Consider the following 12,160-nt stretch of genomic DNA (forward strand, 5'->3'; position numbering starts at 1 on the left):
CATATATCATTAGAAAAGACAATTTATCTTCGAGAGATTTATTCATGGTAACAACATATTGTATTACAAAGATATACTTCACTTATGATTATTTTTTTTGTTCCTACGAACATCTTAAAATTAACAAAATTAATTATTTCTGTGCGAAAGTTTATTATTACATTATTATTTTCATTATATAAAATTTTATTAAATTATTTATCAATAATTTAAATTATATTACATTATATTAAATAATTTTAAATTAAGTATTTAATTAGTATTTAATTATATTACATAATTTTAAATTATATTAAATTATATTAAATAATTTTAAATTATATTAGATTATATTAGATTATATAATATAATTTTGTTTAAATTATATATTAAATTATATTAAATAATTGAAACATTTTTGGTACCAATGTACCCTATAAAGTTTGATGAACATGTAAAAATTATATAATTTTAGCTTTGTTTTTTAATATATTTTTTTGTTTACTAGCAATTTATTTATTGGTAGAATATATGTTGAAATTACGTAATGTATTATATAATAAACAAGAAACATTATAGATAACAGTAAACAAAACACTTTATTTTCGTAATTTTGTTTTTTTTTCTTTTACGAGCTTCTTAAGATCAAAGTTCATTATTTAGTAATTTTTTAAATAATTTTAAAATAGAATCTTTTTCAACAGCACTTCATGAAATATTTTTTTTTTTGTTTTTCAGTCGTTTTTAAACCAATTTTATTACAGAATTCAATAAATATACAAGTGATACAAAATGAGGGAGTGAGGTGAGAATTTGAAAAACAAAATTATTTCGTATTTTTCAAAATAGATTAACTTTAGTATCGTATAATATATTATAAAATAATTAAAATAATAAATCGTGATATTTGTTAGATCAGTTAAAAGTTATTGTCTTTTAAAAATGAATGAAAATAAAGAAGAAATTCGATAAATTTTGAAAATAATGCAGATCAATAGGTTTCACGCAAAACTGTATAAAACGTTTTCAATCTTGAAATTTATATGTCACTTTAGTCGACTGGCCAATGAAAAAGTCGATGAAATGATGGATTACAGAGAGTGACGGGTTTTACATTAAAAACGTTAAAAATAAAAAGTGGTAAAATAATACTGGGATATATGTTTGATTTAATAAATTTCATTCAAAATATAGAAAAAAAAAATAACTAAATTATTCTCTTATTTTTACATTAAAATAATTTTTTCGTTATCAATACGTATTTATTCGTAGAATAATTGTTGTAAGTATAATAACATACATTTGAAAACATTTAAATAACATTATTTATATCCAATTATAAATGTTAACGATTGTTTTTAATGTATCTTATATGTCACTGATAAAAATATTACTTATTAATCAGTAAAGACAAAAAGAAGATGCAGATATCCATTAAAAATTTATATACGTATTACGAAACGTGTAAAGCGAAAAAGAAAGAGAAGAGAAAAATAATATTTCACCATAAAAAGCAGTAGGTATTACGTGAATCTTTCAACTTGAAATATCTTTTGAAGAAAAGAAAAAAATTAAAAAGAAAAAAATTACTCTCATGATCAAAAATATCGAATAAAAAATGCTATCACTCGTTGGATACATTTTGTAACGCGAGTTATACTCGAACATGACTATGAAGGGAAAAAAGGAAAAAAAAAAGAAAAATAATGAAATTATTAAGCTTAAGGTTTTAATAATGTGTGTTTGTTAACATAAAACACGTGCAAAAGTTCAACACGCGTGAAGTTCATGAAATCTGCTAGACCTCTGAGCTGCGGTTGCGTTACCGGTGTGATGGAAACGTAAATTACCGCAGGAAATATGAAACAGGAGATTTAAAAAAAAAAAAAAAAAAAAAAAGAAAAATATAGTAAAGGAATAAAAATCAAGGAAACGTATATAAATAAGAAAAAAAAAACCTCTTGCACTTTCTCGTGAATATTATTCTTATGGTTGGTCGAACATTACTTAAACATTTCTGTTATTATTGAACAACTACTACAAATTACTCGCATTAAAACATTGTTAATATATAACACGCAATTGATTAATTAGAAATGCAAATATATGATTATTAATTATAATGAATTGAAATCAGCATGCTAATGTATTATTTAAATATATATATATATATATATAAGTACATAATGGTAATACAAAATTAAGTATATTTTAATAAAGGTGACTATTAAATAAAGAATTTAATATAAAAAGAATATATAAATGTTTACTCGTGAATTTTATTTATAACATATTATTCATTGTTTTATTATTCTTTTATTTTCCATGACCTTTATTTTAATTATTTTATGAAAATAATTTTCTTCAAAGATGTAAAATACAATTGTTTTTTCAACAAATTTTATGCTACATGGATTTATTGATGCATTAATAATTTATTTTATGTATATTATTGATTTTTTTATGTTCTTCTTTTTTGATCTTTATAACCGTGATTTTAATTTTTATTATCAAAGAAACTCTCCCCATGGGGAATGACAATTTTTTATGAAAACATGTAAACAAAATTTAATACTACGCGTATTAATTGTTGTATCAATACTTTATCCTTTAATATTCCCATTGATTAGAGGATTTTTATTGCATTATCCATTAAACAATATTATTTATTTTTAATACAAAATATTCTTTTCAATAACGTAAAAAGAATTGTCGAGAAGTATTTTTTCTATTATGGCAAAAACCTTCGTTCAGAAGTTCTTCCGTTAGTATTGCATGATGATTAATAATGCAGTTGTAAATACGTTAACTCATAACTCGCACACAAACACACACATATAATTCCCATCATAAAAAGTCAGCAGGTAATATTTCAAAATATAAAAATCTCACACAACACGTCGACTTTAACCATTTTTAAATAAAACATGAATATTCCGTTTAAGAAAATTACATTGACCTTGATATGACTCAGACCTTTTTAAAACGAGAACACAGTAGTATATATCTTCGTTTGACAGATCTTTCAAAATAATATAAAATTAATTTGAAATATTTTCTGTATTATTGTATTATTTAAATATATATATATATATATATAACAAATAATATAAGTAATCGTAATATAAAATTAGATACATTTAGTAAAGAATCTATAAAAAGTTGTTTTATTATCCTTTTTCTTTATGACCATTATTTTAATCATTTTACGAAAGAAATTTTCTTCAAAGACGTAAGAAAAACTCATTTTTCAAAAAATTCTGTACTGTTTCTTTTTTTGTTTTGTAATATTTTATTTAACATCAAAATTGTCGAAATAATAAATAATAAAATAATAATATTGTTGATTTTCTATTTTTGTTTTATTTTTTTACTTTTATCAGAATTTATCGATTGAACTCGATCATAGATTCGCAATATTTATTCACAACACTTGTCATTACCGATAATCAATGAATTATATAACTAACGTAATCAATTGTTCATTGATGTAATTGTAAAAAAAAAAAACGTTTACGAATCAGCTGGAAAACAAAAGGAATTCTCCGATCAAATTTGAAATACGTTTCTGTTAATCTTTATGAATTTTTCTATTCGTCTTTACGTTTCCGATCATATATACATAAAATTGTGCATAGGAAAGCACACACAACGGTACGTACCACTTCGTGACACGCGTTGGTTGGATGAATTTGCGGTCGAACACACGACTGTGCTCCAGAAAATCGAATTACCGCAAGGAATACGCGAGTAATTTAAATTGTAGAACTTATAGGCATGAACTAAACTCATTTTCAGTGGTGAATCGAATCAAAAGGGGTGGGGAAAGGGGACTATAAACTGTAAATATTGCGAGGCCCTTCGAACTCAAGTTAGAAAAAAAAAAGAAAAGAAAAAAACAAAAACCTTCCAGTTATTAACAATAGATTAACCTACTGAGTCAATTAATTTCAAATTTTTTTACTACACATGAATATATAAAGTTTAAATATTATTTTTTAAAAGTATATGTTGATTTTTTTAATGCTATAATGAAATATACGTTAATATTAATTTCTCCTCTCTAATCATTTCTTCATTTCAAGTATATTTGTAAGTTTTTAAGAAATACAGTGAACAAAACTAAATAAAAATAAATAAACTAATAACATAACTCCTTCCGCAGTTTGTGATATGATTTTTACAATATTTTGTTTTTAAAATGTTTATAATATTTACAATATTACACACACACACATATATATGAATAAATATATATTCATAAAAATATTCATAAAATGACTATAAGAAAATAGATTTATATTTATTAAAAAGTAACATTTTTAAAGGAATAAAATGTTAAAGGATGGTGTTAAAGCATAAAATTGGTTACCAATAAATAATGTATGTGTTATGTCATGTTTCGCATGGATAACGTGTTTATTTATCATGGGGCACATACGACTCACGCAATCTAAATGGAAAATATGGTTAGAATGGGAAAAAAATGGGAAGAATGGGTACATGCATAATTTTTATTTCTTTTTATATTAATTAGATGCAATACGAATGAAAAATAAATTATTTACATTGTATTATTATATAATAAATTGAAAGACCAATTTTCACTTTAACATTACATTTTCACTTAACATAACCTCTCCGTAAACTGCACATAATTTTATTCTCGCTTTCACTGTATTTTTAGCCTAACAGTAATAAAATAAAATATCATGTGTACAGATCACACATGTTAGAAGTGAAACCTTCAAAAATCCAAGCTTCGAAAGAATGAGACAAATGCACAGTATCAAAAGTAGAATAATTTAGGGTTTATTTATTATAATATTGTTACCATATGTAACAAAGAGCACCAATATGATCTTGGAGTGATCAAACTATGACTGCTAGCTGACAAAAACTACCACTTTTCAAATTTTAGCAATCAAAATGGAATACTGAATTCAATAACCACAGGTAGACACAAAAATCGTAGAATGTTTGAAGGAAAGGTACTCCGTCCTCTAACCTATGTAAATATAAAATATCCTTTTGTGAAACTCAGGTATATGCGAACCTTTCTGTGAATTTGAAATATTTTAATGATGGGTCAACACAACCAGGTATTTTTTTTTTTGTTGGAAATAATCTTTTCTTTAGATGTCTTGACAAAGAACGCAAAAATTTTGGTCGTATTTTGTTCATTTCATCAAGTATTGAATAAAAACGATTCTAACGAAATTTTCTCTTCTAAAAACCATTGTAAAAGACACATATTATTATTCAATATTATTATTTATTAAAAATGTGTGTGTATTAAATTTTAAATGTTCGTTTAATATCTACTGTAAAAGCTCCGTTTCTCCTACTTCCCAATTAGTAAAAGATGCGAACGACCATTTACCAATAAAATTCTGAATCTTCGTGACATTTACAAAAGAGAGCTACAACTCCTCATTGCAGTTGCATTGACTCAGCCTTACGCTGCAAATATTTGAAGATATATTACAGATATGATCCTGTAAATGGAGATCTTAAATTCTTCTGATGCTCAAATCTTATGTAGAGAATATAATACAGTTTTGCATGTGAAAAATGTGAATAGTTTAGTGGCCAGTCGAAAAACTAACTTATATTTGTAAGTGTATCTATTGAAATAATGTGAGTCTACGTTTCGTAGTATGCAGTAGCACACAAACACCCATTGATACAAAGCTTAGCATCCAAGAGTGGGGACTAAAAAGCACCGTACAAAGGGGAGACCGAGAATAGGAAAAATTGTATAACTATATTCTGTCTCATTCTCTCGCAGACACAATCCTATAAATGTATATATGCTTGTCTCTTTTTCTCTTCAATACAGTAGCCGTTTCATCATTTATGTCCCGTTTCATGAAAAAAACCTCTGGATTTTTGTTCGCTTTTTTCAAATCACCCCCATTCTAAATGAAGTTACTTGACAGATCGAAACACAAAGGAGTTTGAAACGTCCGTTGTTGGAATGTAAAGTGATTTTGAGATTAGTTATTACTAAAATCTTTTCGTAGAATACAAAATAATTTTCCGTATGGGTAATATACAAATGTATAATATACAATGTATAATATATAAATGTATAAAAAAAAAAAAAAAAAAATCGAGATAACTTTAATAACTTCTGTACACACTTTCATCTACTTAAAAAATATTTACACAACCTTATCTTTTCACGCCATATACGTTTCGTATATAATTATTTTATATATTATAACAATTATCGGAAATATTTAGATACTGATAATAGGTGGTTAACCCTGTATACTATGATGTATAAGTTTCGGATGAAAGATATCGTTTCTCTAGACGGGAATATATGTGTTTGTTTGGTTATCCACTTGAAAGAGTCTGTCGTCTGATGTCTCGTCGCACCATAACCTCTCAAATATTCCTTATCGAAAGTTAATGTTTGAGAATCGTCGAAAAGTTTCGAGAAGAACAGAAAAAAAAAAAGAAAAACGTTTCGTAATATAAGGGTGTTAGCGACAGTTCTGTTTAAATCAATTCTAACTAATAAATGGTAAGCTAATAGATTTGTAGAATTATATTTGTGTAATAAAATAATATAATATTTGTGTAAAAAAATCTTACTTTTTACTATCACTTTTATCATATAATCAAACAAGAGTAAATAAAATATTTCAAAAAATGTTTCCTATATGTTTAAATAAATTTGTTATATAATTAATAACAGCAATTTTTAATAACATCGTGTTGTTTTTTGTTATATTTTATGCTAGGATTTTTTCTTTTTTTTTTATACGATCTCTATTCATCGTATGAACAATTTTTTTTAATTTTTTTTTTAATATATTGCGAACGATATTTTTTTTTATAGCTACTTACGAAGTTTCGAAATATTTCCTTTTTTTTGTGCATTTTAATTTATAAGGTTCCTATCATTCGCACATAAAAAAAAATAACAGGTTCCAGTATATTTCTTTTATTTTTGTCCTACATAGAATAATATTAAAAGCTACGACGATTAAAAATGCTCGATGAAAAATAGTTAAATTCAGGACCTTAAAAAAAAGTCGAGCAAAAAAACGAATTGAAACGGTTGAAAGTACTCGTTTTTCTCTAACCTTCGTAAAGTTAAATAATAGATAAGAAGTAGTCATTGTGTAAAGATGATACTAGGTACATTACGTATTATTTAAAATACGAATGATACTGTACCGCCACTGCGTAATGTATGAATTATTCATGCAGAATAGCAGCAGCTTTTTAAATTTTCCTTTTTTTTTTTCATTTCTCATCTTTCTTTTGTTAACAATTTTTCTTTTTTTTTCTCTCCGTTTCTTTTAATCCTACAAATTATTTATACAATCCACGACAATAGGTATTGTGATCTATTAATTATTATATCGTTCACAAATTTTCAAATAGCCTTTTAAGTTTTTTTGTTTTCCTTTTCTTTTGTGCTTATTTTACCTTTATGGTAATAAAAGGGGAATAGAAAAACAAAAAAGTTGAATTTGATTTTTTTTCTCCTACTATGCCTTAAAAAATCTGTTTTATAGATCTAAACACAAAAAACGTTTCATAAAATAAGTCTGAAATGTCTGTTGTTAGAATGTAAAATGATTTTGAAATTTAGAATAAGGTCGGGTATTGGTAAATGTGGACTAATGTAATATCTATATGCATAAAATGATATTACTTTCCAAGTAAATCTAATAATTATCCTAAAGCCATGTTGAAATCAAAAATTCTACTAAGAAACGTTTGAAATTCTAATAATATAATAAATAGTTTAATTATAACTAAATTATAATATAAAATAACAAAAAAAAAAACATATTTTTAATGATAAAAATAGTTCTAATTATATCACGCTAAAAGGTATTTCAAACATCTATCAATTTGTTTTATAGTGAAACAAATTCATAAAAGTTGGTTTAAACAAGTAAATATTTTCTCATTTATTTTATATGAATTTTTTCCGAAAATTTAATTACGATGTATAAAAGGAAAAAATCAAAATATATATATATATATATATATATATAAATTTTTTTTATTAAATTATTAATTAATATTAAAATAGAGAATGAATTTATTCTAATTTCTCTTATTCCGTAATTTTGTAGGTTAGAGTGGTGTTCGTTATTTGGCTTTTTGAAGAAATTTTGACGAGTACATCTCTCTTTCTCTCAGTTAATCCCAAAAATAAATAAAAATAAAAATCATCTTTTTATATTTCAGTCGTTTCCTTTAATATTAAAACCGTGCTAATGAGAACGTACGTTTTTTCTCTTCATTCGCGTAACGTAAAAATTTAAAAATATTTTTTAAACAAGCCACGAGAAACCAGACAAAAAATTTTAACTCCTCCACACCAATGACGTAAAGTGGTGGTATTGTTATACCATATATTCTTAAACTCGGAAAATAATTTTTGTTATGTGAAAAAACAAACAAATCGACGAATTAGAATAGATGAAATTTATTATAATAATCATGTAAACATTTCCCGTGTATTTGAATTTTATTTGTTTGTCAAATATTATGAAAGATTTTCTTTAAACTATTGTTTTTCGATAAACTCTCAAAATATTTATTAAAATAGAATTATAGTCTCTATGCGATTTTAGTTCAAAACTGATGAATGTTTTGTTTAACATTGCGAAAATTTAACAACAACAACAACAAAAACAATAAATTTAACAAATTACAAAATTTAATTTACCTTAAATATACGTCATATTTATACAGCAATGAAATTGTTAATATTTTATTTTCTTATTGTAATAAACAATATCTCGTAATATTTGATAAGTTAATTAATTTTAAATGTAACAAAGTAATATATACACTTGGATATGTTTCAAATTAAAATAAATTATAATTAATCCAACAAATTCCAACTGCATAATTGTATCAAATTCTAAAATAGTTGCAGAAACACGCATCATGCGTATTAGAAATGCAATAAATAAATAAATGGTAAATGAACCTAACAATTCATCTACTAGTGACCTAGTTACATATACACGGTGTTCAAATAATTCACTTTATTAACCTACCCCAGTTACATCTACAAAATACATAAACATAATACAACTGCATAAACAAAAAATAGTAAAAAAAATTATTGAATTAAAATAACTTCGTTTTTGATCGTTTTCAAACGCAATAAACTGGTTTCTTGAACACTCCTTCCAGGATAATGATTAATGAGACACACGTTTTTCGAGATTTAAAATGGTCAGTTTCGGTTAAAAAGAAGAACCCATTGTCAGGGTTGACTTTTTTTTTCCTTTTCGTTTGGATACGTTAAATCACAGTCAGCGTTATATAAGAAAAACCACAGAAAAGTAAAAAAAGAAAAAGAAAAAGGAGAAAGAGCAGATGGACGACAGGCGTGGGTTTGAGAAAAAGAAAGAGGGACAGAAAAATACAGAAAAGAAAAAGGAAAAAAAGCATGAAAAATATTCGAAATAGTGCCCTGTCACTTGTCATTGTATTTCTTTGGGACAACGTGTATCCTTCGGATCATGGTTACATACAAAAGATAGGATCCCAACGATATCTGCCCTTTTTTCTTCTCCTTTTCATCCTACCCCTTCTTCTAGCCCCACCCTCACAATTTTTCCATATTATTCTTTTTTCCACTACAACTCACGAATATCATTGGCTACACAGCTTTATTTTGCTGACATCATCTCATTATTTTGTTTCTTTTCCTTTTTCTCGTCCCAATCATAGGAACATTTTGCGAGTCACCGATAAGGATCGTTATTAACATGATTTTCCAGGTAAAAATAATAATACAATGGAAACTATAATAGCCAACAAAGTGTCACGAAAGATTTCTCATCGGTGATTTAAGAATCATAAAAGAATATTATTGTGTGAAAAATGTAATACAATTTAAAAAAAATATACCTGGATCGCATGATCTAGTTGTTGTTAATAAATTGTATGTTTCGATGTTTGTTTGATATCTCTATAAAAAAAAAAAAAAAAAAAAAAAAAATTAAGCACTTTACGACTAAATTTTTTATTATTTTATCTTATTTTTTTATGATAAATAACTACCAGCATTTATCTTATTCAAGAATAATAAAGATTTATATTCTGGTTAGAAAATTTAATAAAATTTGTATTGCATATTTAACTTTAGTCAGAGATATTTGATAAGCAAATAGATTGTTTTTGTTTTAAATAAAATTTATAAATGTATATATATATATATATATATTTTATTTTTTTAAAAATATATTATTTTTTTAAAAATTAAATTTTTTATTGCCGTAATAAAATATATGTAAATAATAATTCTTTCCGTCTAACCATTTTTTCATTCAAACACGATTTTTATATGTCTTTAAAAAATAGCAAACAGAACATCCACGTAAATTTAATATTAAATAAGAATAACATAGAAAAATATTTAAAATTATTATAAAGTCCCGGAATGCGGTAAAATTGAATTAAATGATCCTTTCTTACCGACGGTAGGTAAATAAAATGTACAAATAATAATATTTATCACTTACCACAACCGTAGTCTATGCTTGGTGTTGGTTGAACGTTGCTCTCGATCATAGCCTTACTGAATAAATAAATCGGATTTGTATCGGTTCCAACTGAATAAGTACCCACAAGGGCATTTGGTTCTAAACTATCACCTCCGCTCATCAGGAGCACCTGATGGCACGCCATAACCCCACATTCCCTCTCAATTGCCTCCTTCAAAGAAGAGACACTGAAAAATATACAAATAATAACAAATCAATTATATTTTCATATTTAAAAAAGAAACTTTATAAAAAAAAAAAATTACGTACTATTACATTTTATTATTCTTTTTAAACTACTGTTACTACTATTATTATTATTACTATTATTTAATTGTAAGTAAACCGGTAAGGAACTAAAATTTGACTAAAATACAGTATTGAAATATTTGGAAAAAGCTGGATATAAAATGTGAACAAAATTTATTTAACTTTTACGGTAAAATATGAAGAAAGTTTCTATTCAACTTGAATTATTATTATTACTATTATCATATTTATTGTTGTTATCATACAGATTTTGTATCCCAAATATAACACGGATATTGGGTTCCTAAAAAATACTATGTAATGCGAATAAAATGTTATGTTATATGAAAAATATGTATATATTTATATATGTTATATGAAAGATGAATTAGTATAAAAAAATGAATTAAGTTTTAAAAATTAAAAATCTTTTCTAAAACAACTTCTTTTAGTTAGTTGGTGTGTGACACGAATATCCAAATAGTTCGAAAAATTATAATATAATACTAGTATTATGATATATAATATTAGGTTGTTCCGAAAGTAATTTTTTTTTTTTTTTGAGAAAATGAAGATAAGTTTTGCTTCGAGGTTTAAACCTAGGCCTTTCAAGTACGCATAAATAGTTGAATTTAATAAATTTTACTTCTCACCAATTGTCTCACATGTTGTCCTTTGTCGGTTTGTATCAACTAATGTTTTTATTGTGTCAGGAAAATACGAAATTACTTTCCGAACAACACAATAAAATTAGAAAAATTATAGATTACATTTTTAAAAAACTTTGATATTTGAAATTATTTTTAATATTTAAAGTAAAAATATTTCATTCTTTTCTATTATTAAAATAACATAATTAATATATTATAAAAAATATTATAATTAAAATAGCGTGATTTTTTTTTGCTAACATTTAAGAAACTGAATTTCAAAATTCAAACTTTATTCAAAAAAAATTAAATTTTACTTTAAATATTTACTGATATTTAAAGTAATAATATTTCAATCCATTTGGATTGATAATTACTATTTAGTATGATTTTGTTTTTATTAACATTCAAGAAAACATTTGTTCCCAATTTAATCATCAATAGGGATTAAATTTTGTAAGGGTATATTTAATCCATAGTAATAATAATTAAAAAATAGTGTGTTGGAATACTCAAATATAAATCAGTAAAATTATAAAACTTTTTCCAGAAAAATATGTAAAATATGATTAACCCTGTTTTACTGTGGTATATTTTTATATGGTATCGTTGTTTCATTAATTATCACAATTATATACATATCTGTCTCATTTTATCTAACTGAACAGTATATATTAAGTATAAGCAAAAAAATGTAATATAAATACAGGATCTCGTAAATGTTTTATTAAAAAATTAACA

General features: G+C 24.5%; 1 protein-coding gene and 1 pseudogene across 5 annotated transcripts in view; both read right to left on the reverse strand.

Annotated features, from left to right (window-relative positions):
* Atg17 (autophagy-related 17) overlaps positions 1 to 12,160 on the reverse strand; it is a 113,424-nt gene that overhangs the window by 46,882 nt on the left and 54,382 nt on the right. For all 5 annotated transcript variants that reach the window (XM_089176093.1, XM_015318963.2, XM_015318964.2 and 2 more), the window contains exon 3: positions 10,500 to 10,708. In XM_089176093.1, coding sequence (XP_089032219.1) covers positions 10,500 to 10,708 — 209 coding nt within the window. The remainder of the gene's footprint in view (positions 1 to 10,499; positions 10,709 to 12,160) is intronic.
* Positions 5,300 to 5,494, reverse strand: LOC149031420 (small nucleolar RNA U3; annotated as a pseudogene).

This window comes from Polistes dominula, unplaced genomic scaffold (genome assembly GCF_049000335.1).
Source record: "Polistes dominula isolate Pdom_NZ unplaced genomic scaffold, Pdom_raw_medaka contig_21, whole genome shotgun sequence".
NCBI classification, from domain to species: domain Eukaryota; kingdom Metazoa; phylum Arthropoda; class Insecta; order Hymenoptera; family Vespidae; genus Polistes; species Polistes dominula.